General features: G+C 41.8%; 1 protein-coding gene across 2 annotated transcripts in view; it reads left to right on the top strand.

The window, feature by feature from the left end:
• Nucleotides 1–1,058: 1,058 nt before the first annotated feature.
• Nucleotides 1,059–13,705, top strand: part of LOC147459110 (uncharacterized) — an 81,483-nt gene continuing 68,836 nt past the window's right edge. The window contains exon 1 of one of the 2 annotated variants that reach the window (XM_086510446.1): nt 1,059–1,365. In XM_086510446.1, the coding sequence (XP_086366572.1) occupies nt 1,116–1,365 (250 nt within the window). In that variant the 5' untranslated portion in view covers nt 1,059–1,115. The remainder of the gene's footprint in view (nt 1,366–13,705) is intronic. The other variant, XM_086510447.1, reaches the window with a different exon arrangement.

Genomic DNA, 13,705 nt, shown 5'->3' with positions numbered 1-13,705 from the left:
ATTAAATGATCAGTTTAACATGAGAAAATCATTTGGAAGTATTAGATATTAGTTTTTATGACACTTAAGCTTCCATAGCTCTAAGCTCTATCTCTCTCTAATTTAAAGCTTTCATAACTCCCGAACTCTCCATTATCGTATGCTCTTGATATATCTCTTTCTCTCTTCATATGCCTAAGCTTCCATAGCTCTGCTCTCTCTCTCTCTCTCTCTCTCTCTCTCTCCCCCCCCCCCCCCCTCCCCCCCAAATGTCTAAGCTTCCGTAGCTCTAAGCTCTATCTCTCTCTAACCATATTTCTTAAGCTTTCATAGCTCCCGAACTCTCCATTATCCTAAGCTCTTTATATATATATATATGTCTCTCTTGTAAAGGTTAAATGGCCATAGCCATGTTAATCTAGCCATATCTCCCTCATAATCAAGCTTCATGAGCTCTAATATCTTTGATATCTCTAATATTTCTAATATCTTGCTCACTTTCACATGTTGAAAGGTATTTAATTTCCTCGATATTAGAATTGAAAGGAAACAAGGGGTTTTAATGTACTAATAAGATTTGGGGGAAAAAAAGGGGAGCTCAACAACACATGAATAACCGATGTTTGAAGTACGAACACCAATCTACGTTCTCTAAGGGGCTTGAGTGCATTCGGCTATGAGGAGACTCCAATACCGTGATTGATTGTCTTTAAATACTAGAGCTATTGATTAAACTTTACCCAATTGTTTTTAAAACCATTGTGGTGATTGTTAGAGGTTGATTAGACCAAGTTTATTCCAGTTTTAATGATATAGTGCTCATTTTGAATTTGTGGTAGCATTCATCTATTTGTGTCTGCTCTTTTCTCTCCCATGCATCTCTCATAGCCAGTTGTCTCAATTCACTTCTCGAACCCATTTCCCTCGACAATTCTCTCACGAATTGGAAAGAGAGAAGAATCTAATCTCAAGTGTTACTCGAGTAGTATCTCCGACCATTTAAAATGTGGGCAACTAACCAAATCCTCAAGGCAGTGCTGCTAGCACAACCAGTTGACATTCGATTCATTGTACTCATATTTTGCGCACAACCCATACAAAAAAATGAAATTGCTGATCGGACATAACTGGGGGAGATGGCACTCCGCAGTCCGGGGCTTCCGTTGCCATTGAAGCCAACGAGCAAGTGCCCGTGGCAGTTCTTTGCTGCCGCCTCGAGCATCGTTTCTTCTGCTTTTTTGCCAGCTCGAAAAGCCTTTCTTTTGCAAAAACGTACAGAGACCCCTGTCATCAGCAGGCCATCCGGGTCATTAATTGTTGCAGCGATGGCAGATGCAAGCTCTCGCGGAGAGGATCATCAGATTGGAGTGCTCTTTGTTTGCTTGGGTAAGGTTTTATAAGGTGCGTGCATGTGTGTGTGTGTGTGTGTGTGAGAGAGAGAGAGAGAGAGAGAGAGAGAGAGAGAGAGAGAGAGAGAGAGAGAGAGAGCTTTGTCACGAGTCAGTCAGAATGTAAAGGGGAGTCGATCATTTATTATCAGCAATAGAGAATTGACTGCGAAGGAGAGTGTACCGGCTTTTACAAATAAAATTTCAAGTGTCTTAGCGGTGTTCTTGAACCATTTTTCAATTTTTGTAGTGTTCAAACTTCATCCTGCGGGAGTATTAAGCGTGATGGTGATGTAGTAGCTACTCTTGGAGTTGATTGCCATTCTTCAATGGCAAAGTTCTTGTATTTTTCTACTAGCCTTTACCCTCAATAATTGATTGAATCAAACCGGATTAGAAAACTATGAGAAACTTTTACTGTTACTGATTCGGCACCACTCAAGAGAGTTGGGCTAGGTCAAGCTTACCTGGGTGACCCCTACATGTTCGTACTGGGCAACTTACCGTGGCAGTTGGTGCTATTAAAATTTTAAAGGCTAGACACCCACGTGTTACACCTTGTGTGGCTGTGCATAATGGTTCTACCTGGGTGACCAGGCTAGCCCCTGTCAACCCTTGGCCAGATTAGTTGGGCTTTGTTGGGTGGCTATTATTTTCATGACTCTAGATGATTTAACCAAGCTCAGGCAGCGAGGGTGTTTGAGCCTCTAGGGCGTGCCCATTTTCACGACTGCTTGATTTATTGTAGGGGAGTGGAATTGCAGAGGTGGTTCCACTCCCACCTTTCTTCTTGGAGTGTAAAGAACTCCTTGACACACCTATTATTTGGCCAAGATTAGGTTGTTTATGCAGCTTCTCTGTGCATACTCCAAGCCCATGGCATCACACGATGCTTTTCCGCACAGAGAAGATAGCACTGGTGGTTGATATCAGCCTCTTGTGGACGCCATATGCCAGACTCCACAGATACACTGTGTTTACATGAGTAGATTCTTCTTCCTTGCCCCCAGGGCATGGTTTTTGCTTGCGTAGCTATGCTTATTGCATAGTTACAAGAGATGCAGATGCACCTGCACCCATCGAAGGTGTGACAAGTAGTTAATGCGTGCCTCTTCCACCCATACTATGCTAGAATGCATGCGCTTTAAGTCCTACTTGTGTGGACATATCGTGCACTTAACAAGATCACAATTAAGAACCGGTTTCCCGTGCCATGACTATCTGAAAGATTTGGTAGATGCAAACCTCAACCCTCTCCTCCAATGAAAATTGTGGATAGTGAAATACAATGCTGTAATCCCCATGATTTGCGCCTCCGAGAAGCCAATCTTGTGCATAGCCCCTTGAAGAAAGCTGTAATCAACCCTATCATAAGCCTTTTAGGAAGTCGAGCAACAAAATCATAAGCTCCTCATGATGTATAATGGGCCCTAGTTGTGGCCTCCAAAAGAGTGAAGATGTTTTCAAGGGTGTTTTGTTCCTTGACAAACCTAGTCTGAATGGCATAAAACAAATTCCCAAGGAGTGGCTTGACCCTCAAACTTAGAGCCTTTACTAGAATCTTGTAGACCGAGATGAGGATCCTGATAGGTCGCCACTAGCTGATATCATCCAGAGACTTTTCCTCTTTACAAACTCAATTTTTGTGGCATAAGTCAAATTCCAAAGGAGTGGCATGACTCTCAACCTAGAGCCTTTGGTACAATTTTCTAGGTTGAGTTCAAGATTGTGATAGGTCTCCACTTGCTCTTATCATCCACTAGTGTTCGTGTGTTTCATCATTTCATCTTTTCGAGGCATTTGGTTTTGTTTTATTTTGAAAATACCAAGACAAAACTTTAAACACAGTACAAAATACACATGTTTCTAGAAGTTAGAGTAAATGTAATATTGAGGAGTGTAGTAGGTTTTTACACGGTCACACACGTTGTAAAATATGTTGCACATCACATGTTATATGGCTAATTTTGAATTTTGAAACTTTATACCAAGAGGACCTTAAACCCTAAAGTTATACTAAGTTTAAGTGCAAAGATGTGCTAGAGAGAGAGATAATGCAAGAATGCTAAGTAGGTGTGACAAGAAAACTTGATGTAGCAAGGAGAGAGAGAGAGAGAGAGGACACGGAACTGTGAGACTTCACAAGGAAAACACAAATAAATGTGTGAGGGTATGTGAGAGAGAGTGCTACAGTAACTGTGAGCATAAACACAACAAGAGTTTATGTGAGGGTATGAGAGAGAAAGTGCTACAGTAACTTCTTGGTGAAGAAGATGAACAGTGATAGCTTAAGAGACACGCTACTCGTTAAACGCATAGGTTAAGTCTTAATTAACAAAAGAGGAGAGAAAGAGTGAGAGAGTTGCACAAGAGTTTAGGAAAACAAGATCTTTTGTATTTGAGTAAGCTCAAAATACAGGGCATAAGAGCTTACAAGGTATTAGAAAGCCTAAAAGCTTGACGGCTTAAGGCTTTATGGAAATGCTAAGATAAAGGCTTAAGAGGAAGGGGATTTCTCTCTTAGGAGGAGGAGGCTTTATATAGCTTTTGTCCTACTAAGGAGGAGGAGGCACCAAGGAGGAGGAGGCTTTATATAGCTTTTGTCCTACTAATATTTTATTACAAGGAATCTATGAGGTGTCTTATGATAATATTATAATATTGTGGGTGTTTATATAAAATATTATAATATTGCAGGTGATTATAATGTTGTCGGTAGTTGTACAAAATATTGTGGGTAATTGCACAAAACATTATAATATGATAGTGGTTTTTATCAAAGGAATTTATTTGGTAAATCCTTCTTGTGAGAGAAGTTGTTCTTTTTGTTGAAAAGTCTCCACCTCATTAAGAAAGTTGTTTTTGTCTTACCTTTACTTTCCTCCTTTCTTCATGCGCATCCATTTCTTCTTTTGTGAAGCTTACACTTTCACTTGGATATGAAAGTGTAGAGTTTGTTCCCACCTTTATAAAAAGTCAACAATGTTGTTTTTAATTCCTGGCACATGGTCAAATTGTATCGTCAAGTTGTCGAACCAGAGGGACCAGCTCAGAAGCCTTTTATTGCCGATTTCATACAGATTTTTGGAAGTTAAGAATCCCATGAGATTCTTTAAATCTGTTTTTGCAGTAAAAGGAACATTCTCAATAAATATCCGAAATCTTTTTAGGCGCTTTTTGAGAGCTAGAATTTCCCTGTGACTAGATGGATAATTCTTTTCCGGTGGTGTAAAAGACCCTGAAGCAAACCAGCATATACTTTCTTCCTTTTCCTGTAGTTGAGTTAGGATTCCTCCCCATCCTGTGTTTGACGCATCAGAGTAAACAGTGATATGTGCCTTGGATGCTGGTATTCGGAGAGGTGGCATTCTTTCAAGGATATTTTTGATAGAATTGAGTGCCATAGTATGAACATCTGTCCACTTAAATGGGGTATCCTTTCTAAGCAAAGGATAAAAGTAGCATGTGAATCTCTCTAGGATAGGGAAGTTTGGTTCTATCCAATTTAGGCATCCTAACATTTGCTTCAGTTCCTGCTGGGTGGTAACAGGTGCCTCAAAATTTTGGACAATCTTTTTTATAACATGTTCCTGCATTTCAATAGTGCCATTGCATATAGTGCTTTCCAAAAATTCTGTTCTTGCTTCTCCAAAAGAGCATTTTGTGGGAGATAATGTTAATCTTTCCTTCTCTAAGAGCTGATAAAATTTATTAAGATGTTTGATATGCTCTTCAAATGTCTTTGAGAAAATTAGAATGTCATCTATGTATGCTATGCAGCAGTGAAGAAGTGGTTTGAATATAGTGTCTACTCTTTCTTGGCATAGTGAAGGAGCAGTTTTTATCCCAAAAGGAAGCACAATCCATTGATAGTATCCCTGGGGCACAGTAAAGGCTGTGTTATACCTGTCTTGTGGCCTGAGCTTGAACTGCCAAAATCCAGATTTTACATCAAACTTGGAGAAAACTTGTGCTCCATCCAGTCTAGCTATCAGAACATCTTTAATAGGCAAAGGATGTTTGTTATCCATTAAATACTGGTTTAGTGGCTTATAGTTGATGACCATCCTTTTCTTTTCTCTTTTTTTGTTCTAAGTGCTTGTTGACGTAGAAGGCTTGACACGCCCATGGGCTATCACTTGGTTCAATTAACCTTGCTATTAAGAGCTGCTGGATTTCCTCTCTGCATATGACTGTATCTACTGGAGACATGTCTGGGTGTGATGCTTTGGTAGGGTTGCATGAGGTACTTCAGGCAAAGCCACATAATATATTTTATTTTTTCAAATTTGCAGAGGATTTTCTAGAATTGTATGTCATGATCTTTTATGCTATTTCTCCTAGTTCCTTAGCATGCTTTTTTTTTTCTTTGGCAAACCAAGCTAGAAATTTTTCTGAGCAAGTGGTTGAGCATTGTAATACTGAAAGTGTTCTAGAGAAATACTTGGGAAGTCGCACCAAGTAGCGGACTCTTTTGTAGGCAAAGCTAAAATATTCTTTATCAAATTTGATAGGTTTGAGATGTTCCATAATATCCATTCTTATGATTAGCTCAAACCCAACATCCTTCATTAAGTAAACAACTACAGGTATTTAAGCTTCATCCATGCAAAGGTAAAGATCAATTTTTTGGTTGATCATTATCCTTTTGTTAGAGGCGATGGTTATTGTCATAGGTTTGCTCAAAGAGTTAATCTTTTGCTTACCCATGCTTCTTATCATTCTTTCATCTGCCACAGTGATGGTGGATCCCGTGTCTAGCAATGCATCAACTTGCCATTTCTTGATTTGGGGTATTTGGAGAATTATCGGGACTATGGGTAGGTTTCCTGTTGTTCAAGAAATGCTCTGATGTTGTAGCTATGTCCTCATTGAGTGGTTTTAGCTCTTCTTTGGCTTGTTTTCCTTTGTCAAAGTTAACCTTTTGAGAAATCATCATTTTCAGCAAGTAATTGGTTTTGCTTTTCTAGTTGTTGGATAAGGTGTTGTTTTTGAAGCAAGAGCCTTCCCATTGTAGAGGTTTCCTTTGGGTTTTCACTTTCCTTCTTGAACTCTTTAAGCATTTGGTTGACACTCCGTGGATTTTTAATGACCTCAAAGAGACTGGTGTGTATAAAAGTGTCATCATTAGTTTCTTTGCCAATCCTCTTAGAGCTTTCTGAGTTGAAGCCAAAGGTTCTAGTACTTTTGCTGAATTCTTGGCTAAACTCATCGTCTGATTTTTTGCTTTGCTGTTCATCTTCTGAGGAGTCATCTCCGATTATGAGGTCTTCTGGAGCATTGCAAGATGGTTTTGGAAGGGGAGGAAAGGGTTGCTTGTTTTAGATTCAGACTTTTGAGAATCATACCTGTTTGTTTGTCTGCTTCTTCCTCCTCTGAAGCCTCCTCTTTTCATCATGTTAATGGTGTTCACAACATTCTCTTTATCATCTGTTGGTTCCTGTTGTGATGAAGGAGAGTCTTATTCTGGAAGAAATTCTCCTTCCTTCTCTTCACTATTAAAAGAGGAAGTTCATTGCATGTCTGAACCGGATGCTAGGTCTTGCTCAAAATATTCATAGCCTTCTTCAATTGGAAAACCTGCAGAATATAGTAAGTTAAGCGTCCTTGGATGATTAGCTTTGTCAGGACAATTGTTTGCTCAATGTCCAGATTTACCACAAGCAAAGCATTTTGTGGGTTTGGCTGAAGGTTTTCTGAAAATTCGTTGAAACCTTCTCCTTCTTCTTTTTGGAGCGGTGAAGTACTTTTTCTTTGTGCATTTGCATGGCACAGGGTTTTTTCCACATCCAAAATCCTTTGTGTATTTGTTCTGCTTGCAAAACTTCTTGGTTGGTTGCACCTGTTTAGCTAATTTCTTAGCTTTGAGTTGAATGCACATGTCATCTACCACTTTTCTGATGGTTTGTGTAATCATATCAAATGATGCATTAAAATCAATTTCCATTAAAAATATTTTTTCTGTGACCAACCTGGGGACTGGTTCTGGGAGAGAATGCACAAATACCTTTGTGTTAGTTCATCATGCTCTCCATGTGCTCTGTAGAGGAGATGGCGCATGTAGACAATATATCCTTCGATCTGGTTGATGTACATAACTTAGCTCTGTGAAAAGCGGCTAATACATCTTTTGTTTCATCACTTCTATTTCCTATCCATTTAGTAAGCAGTATTTCAAAGAATAATGATCCTAGACTAGGACTGAGTAAGATTGCTCTTTTTAGTTCTGGACTTATAGCTTCCCACCAATATCTGAGATTACCAGTGAATCCATGTGTAATATGGTTTATGGCTTGAATTTTTGGAACATTTTGATTTCGTGTGAGTGTTAAGAAATAGCCATATACTTCATGAAATACCTCTTCTATAGCTTGAGCATTGCACTGGTCAATATTCTACAAAGGTAGGTTGCCAATCTTTGTTCTTCGATTTTCTGTATTGGAAGAACTTGCACCATTTGCAAAGACTTTATGGTTGATGTCATCTCCATTAGAGTTGATAGGAATAATTTCTTCATCCAACTCTGGGTCTGGGTCTTCTGATCCAAGCCAATCATCAAGGTAGTTGTCAGCAAGACTCCATTTGTCTTCTTCCAACTTTTGTTCCTCAAGGGGAGGAATATCTTCTCAGTGAAGAGAACTGCTGGATCTTCATAACACAATCCTCTTAGGTCATTTCTAAGAACCAGCTGAGAAGTATACATTTTGGGGTTGACACAGCTTCGCCATGTTGCCGTTGGTTTTGTTTGTTCAAGGCATTCTTGGTGTGTTTCTGAGTAGGCAATGTGGCAGCCTCTTCTTTTTACATTTTGAAGATATTCTGCATATGAGGGTTCTGCTTCCAGATTTGTTGCAGAAGGAATAGATATGTGTATATCATTTAGATGATAGTGCTCTATTTTAGGAACATAGTCTTTTAGATTTTGGGGTTTACTCCCAGTGATGAAGGGTTGTGGATAGGCAGCTGTTGGGATAGGCGTGCATCATAAGGACCATTTGTGATCATAACCTGTCACAAAGTGATGACGTGGCGGACAGCAGAAACCCTAATTTCTGCCAGAAACCCTAAAATTCCTGCAAACCCTAATTTTTGCCAAAAACCCTAAATTCCGGAAATCGCGGAGGCGGATTATTATTATTATTATTATTTTTTTTTTTGAAAATGATGAGCAATGCGAATTTTGCTTTTGCTTTTTTTTTATAAAAAAAAAGAAAAGAGTCTCTAAGAGAGAGAGAGAACTGATGCTTTTGATTTTAAAAGCTTTTGGGGCTCTGCTTTTGGGCATCCCTTGTAACCTTTAAATTAGTGGTGAGGGCCTCACTTCTCAGGCATCTGGACGCAGAGTCTGAGAGTGAAACCCTAACCGCTCTCTTGTACTTTGATGATTGATTAATACAAAAAGAAATACCGAAAGGGGCGCCAGTCTTTGGGGCCAATATCTCTAGGCACGGAACTCCGCCGGGCCAGTGCAAATCTATTGTGATCTGTGAATTGTTTTGAAGTGGTTATTTGGTGCTGTTGCGGTTGATTCTTGACTTGGAGTGTCCAAGTTTGTTACAGTGGTATCAGAGCACGGCCGATTTCTCTTTTACGGGAAATCCGATCCCCGAATTTTTTTTTCCGCGGCACCTATGGCTTCAGGCAATGATCAGTCGACTCCCTCTGCATCTGGAGATGCGGGTTGGGATCACAACGAAGATTCAGACAGAGAGTATGGCCCGCCTCGGCCTACTCAGGCGGAGCAAAGAGAGATGGAGCGTCGTCAATTGATTGGCGATGCAACAAAGATGATGCTCAATTTTGCCAAGAACCCGAAGATGGCAAAATATATGAACCAGACCTCTTTGAAAGAGGTACAGATGGAGTTGCAGAGAACCACAACACCACTCCCGAAACCCGCTCTCAAGAAACCTTCTGCCTCCAAGAAATATACGGAGAAGGAACTGGAGAACGTGGTTGATGCACGGATTGCTCAGCTTTTCGACGTGCAAAAGAAAGGTAAAAAGCACGGCAAAAAGCAGAACAAAGGTACTGACTTCCCGGGATATTTGGGTCGTCAGCCGACATTCGACAAAGCAAAGAAACGGAAGAAGCGTGTTCGATTTGAAGGAGTACCCAGTTCTTCTTCTTCTTCTTCTGACAGTTCTTCTAGCTCCTCGGATTAGAGCGAAGAAGACAGAAAAAAAGCAAAAAGCGAAGCAAGACACAAAGCTTCGGAACGGGCAAGAAAAAGGCAAAGAAGGCTACATCTCGCCCAGAGACTGACAGTTCTACTGAGGACTCGTCTACAGACAGCTCAGATTCCGATGACGGAAAGTTTTATGCGAACAAGAAGAATTTTTACAAAGCCAACCAGTATGACTTTCTCGAAGATAACAGCAAGAAAGTCCGAGAGTTTAAGGAAGGTGGCCACTCGATCAAGTTTGATACTTTTCAGGATACTCAGATGCTTCGAAGGCTTTGTCTTTTATACAGCAGTTTGACATCGCTTTCGCGGGAGGATGCTATTCAGAGCACTCCAAGATTCGGAGAGCTGCCTCTTACTCTGAGGGGAATGCTCGTACTTGGTGGTCCACGCTTCTATTAAGCAAGACTGTGCCAGTTACATGGCTGAAATTCAAGAGGCTTTTTATTTCTTCTTGGTTGACTCAAGAGTTTGAGCGAGATATACGAGCTGCTTGGAACCATCTCCGGATGACCAAGAGCGATACAGTGAATTCTTATTGTGAAAGATTCTGGAGCTCTTTTCTACCCGCCTCTTCATTCAAGAAGATCTCGTTCAGAGAACAGATTGAGCGGTTTACCTTGGGTCTACCTATAGAGATCTGAGATCACTGCTTGGAACAGAAGTCAGCTTCTATTCAGGAGTTGATGAGTCATGCGAAGCGGGGCTTTGCCATTCACTCTTGCAGTCTGACCTACCCCACAGATGAGGCCATGACACAACGAGCCGAACAGACTTCTGGGAATGAAAGTAGAATGAAAAAGAGCAATCCAGAGAAAAAAAAAAGGATGCACGACCCAAGCTTACTCCTGAGGAGAGAGCTCGCTTCATCAGAGAGGGGAAGTGCTTTGGATGCGGGGAACATGGACATATTTCCGCAAAGTGCCTTGATAAGGCACAGAAAGAACAGAATGATAAAGACGACGACAGGTCTGAGAGTTCGAGAGCAGCTGAGGAATGTGGCAGAAAAGGCAGATAGAAAAGCAGAACTGGTACCACATGGCGTGGGACCTGCACCGAATCTAATGAATGAAAGTACAAACTTTGCAGCTTTCGGGGCAAAGCGAAGGATCGGGAAGCTCTTTTGAAGGAGCCAAGGCCAACTTCTTTTCACTTGGAATTGGCGGCTCGATTTGGAACTACGCCCGACAGACTGACGCCACAGGCGGAGGTAGTTCGACTGGCACCCGAATGGGATGTTGCCATTACACCAAGCATTGGCAAACTTCGTTTGCAATGACAGGGGTGTTTAGGGCACGTGAGTGACGTTCTACTCGGGATCCCTTGGTACCACAAGAACTACGCCGTGGTTGACTACCGGGCCGAGAAAGCGACTTTGATAAATGAAGGGCTTAGAGATTGTACTTGAAGAACTTCAGTTTTCTTACTCATTCTTTTGGGAGAACTGAACGATGGATAAAAGTTGAATATGTTTTGACCTGAAGAAAAGAACGCCAAGATTTTTTTTTTCTCCACGCTCATGCCGATTGCTTTTGAGAGGGCCTGAAGATCATACCATTGATCTGATATCTGGAAGCACGCCACCGAATCGGCCACCTTATCGTGTGAGCCGAGTACAGAATGAAAAGATTATGAACTCAGTGAAAGACCTCTTAGAAAAGGGTCTTGTCCAGCCTAGTACTTCACCGTATTGCTCTCCAGTGTTGTTGGTTTTGAAGAAAGATGGATCTTGGAGAATGTGTATCGATTATAGCACTCTCAACGAAATCACCATCAAGAACAGATTTTCGATTCCTAGGATCGATGATATACTCGACAGGTTACAGGGATCCTCGTGCTTTAGCAGGATTGACTTGAAGAGTGGATATCATCAGATCAGGATAGCACCAGGAGATGTCTACAAGACAGCTTTTCGGACGACTTTTGGGTTATTTGAGTTTTTGGTGATGCCTTTTGGCTTAACCAATGCTCCTGCGACATTTAACCGGATGATGGATAGGATTTTTCGAGAGTACAGGCTATTTGTTGGCACTTTCTTTGACGACATCATTGTTTTCTCCAAGAATGAGGCAGAACACAGAGATCATCTGCTTCAAGTCTTTTAGGCATTACGAGATCACAAGTTAGTAATTAATGCAAAGAAAAGTGAATTTTTCCTACCAGAGATACACTTTTTGGGACACATTGTGTCAGCAGCAGGAGTGCAAATGGATCCGGCCAAGATAGAGACTATCCGTGATTGGCCCGACTTGAGGAATGTCCATGAAGTTAGAAGCTTCTTAGGACTATGTTCGTACTACAGGCGGTTCATACGAAAGTTTGCAGAGGTTGCTTCCCCTTTGCATATCTTGACACAGAAAGGAGTACCTTTTTCGTGGGGACCCACAGAGGTGACTGCCTTTCAGACATTGAAAGAGAAATTGACTACGGGACCTATTTTGACTTTGCCGGACTTGCAGAAGTCATTCGAAGTATATTGTGATGCTTGTGGTCGTAGTCTGGGTGCGGTCTTAATGCAAGAAGGCCATGTCATAGCTTACGAGAGCCGTTTGTTCTCTAGGCCGGAGATGACAGCACAGATTTATGAGAAAGAGCTTTTGGCGGTTATCCATGCTCTTACTCAGTGGCGGCATTACCTACTCGGAGCGGATTTTACTGTCTTTACAGACCATCAGAGTTTGCGCTACTTCTTGTCACAGAAGCAGCTTTCGGAAAAGCAGATGCGGTGGGCGAACATCTTGTCAGAGTTTCACTTCCAGATTGTCCATGTGCAGGGACAGAAGAATGTGGTGGCAGATGCTTTGTCTCGGAAACCGTTGGTTCTGGCTATTTCCGCGATACATCATAGGAGCTTCGAGGATATGGTCGATCAGTATGCCACAGATACAGATTTTGCAGATATTTTTACACGGATACGGGATGGGGAGACAGTAGCGGGATACTCCCTTCGGGAAGGCTACTTGATGAAAAAGACTATGTTGTGCGTTACACAGCCGTTGAGGGAAAAGGTTATGACTGAATGCCACTGTCCACCTTTTACGGGTCACCGCGGCATTGCTACCACCATGAAAGGGGTAGAGAGATATTTCTTTTGGCCGAGACTCAAGAAAGATGTGGAAGAGTTTGTGCGCAGTTGCTTGGTATGCCAGAAGGTCAAGTTTGACAGGTATAAAGCACAGGGATTGTTACAGCCTTTACCCATACCCACCCGCCCCTGGGAAAGTATAGCGATGGATTTCATTTTTGATCTCCCGAGAACACAGAGTGGTCACGATGGTATCTGGACTGTTATTGACAGATTTAGCAAACAGGCTCATTTCATTCCAGTGAAGAAAACAGTCAAGCCGGATCACTTAGCGAGACTGTTTGTGGCCCAGATTTTCAGATTACATGGCATGCCTGAGACAATTGTCTCCGACAGAGACCCCAGATTTACGAGTTTGTTTTGGAAGGCAATTTGGGAGAACATTGGCACGCGGTTGCAGTTCTCGTCATCGTTCCACCCGCAGACTGATGGGCAATCCGAGATTGCCAATTCAGTGGTTCTAGATTTATTGAAGTCTTATATCTCAGATCAGAAGACTCAATGGGAAAGATATTTACCTTTGGTGGAATTTGCCTACAATAACACGATACACTCGTCGACAGGGAAGGCGCCATTTGAGATTGTTGAAGGTGCTGCAAAGGTTCCACCCTTCCTGAGCACGAAAGATAAGATCTTTGAAGCGGATGAATATACGCGAGATCTGGATACGGCTTTTACCAAGGTTCGCGAGACTTTGCAGAAGTCTCAAGAACGACAGAAAAAGGCTGCGGATCGCCATCGTCGCGACATGAAATTGAAGGAGGATGATTGGGTGCTCTTACGTTTTGAGAAGGCACGCCTACGAAAGAACAAGGGAAAGGAGAGGCTTTTTCCAAAGCTTAGTATGCGATACTACGGCCCTTTCCAGATTACTGACAAGATAAATGATGTCTCCTTCCGATTGGAACTGCCAGATACTTGGAGGATTCATAATGCATTGCATGTGAGTCTCTTGAACCCTGTTAAGGGTGATGTGCCTGATGATGGGGAGCCTGATGAGCAACCCAAAGTGGAAGAAAACGAGGAGATCCTTGTTCCTGAACAGATTTTGGCACATAATGATACGAA

Source organism: Adiantum capillus-veneris, chromosome 4 (assembly GCF_014529385.1).
Source record: "Adiantum capillus-veneris isolate H3 chromosome 4, ASM1452938v2, whole genome shotgun sequence".
Lineage (NCBI taxonomy): Eukaryota > Viridiplantae > Streptophyta > Polypodiopsida > Polypodiales > Pteridaceae > Adiantum > Adiantum capillus-veneris.
This window is presented reverse-complemented; position numbering and strand designations above follow the sequence as displayed.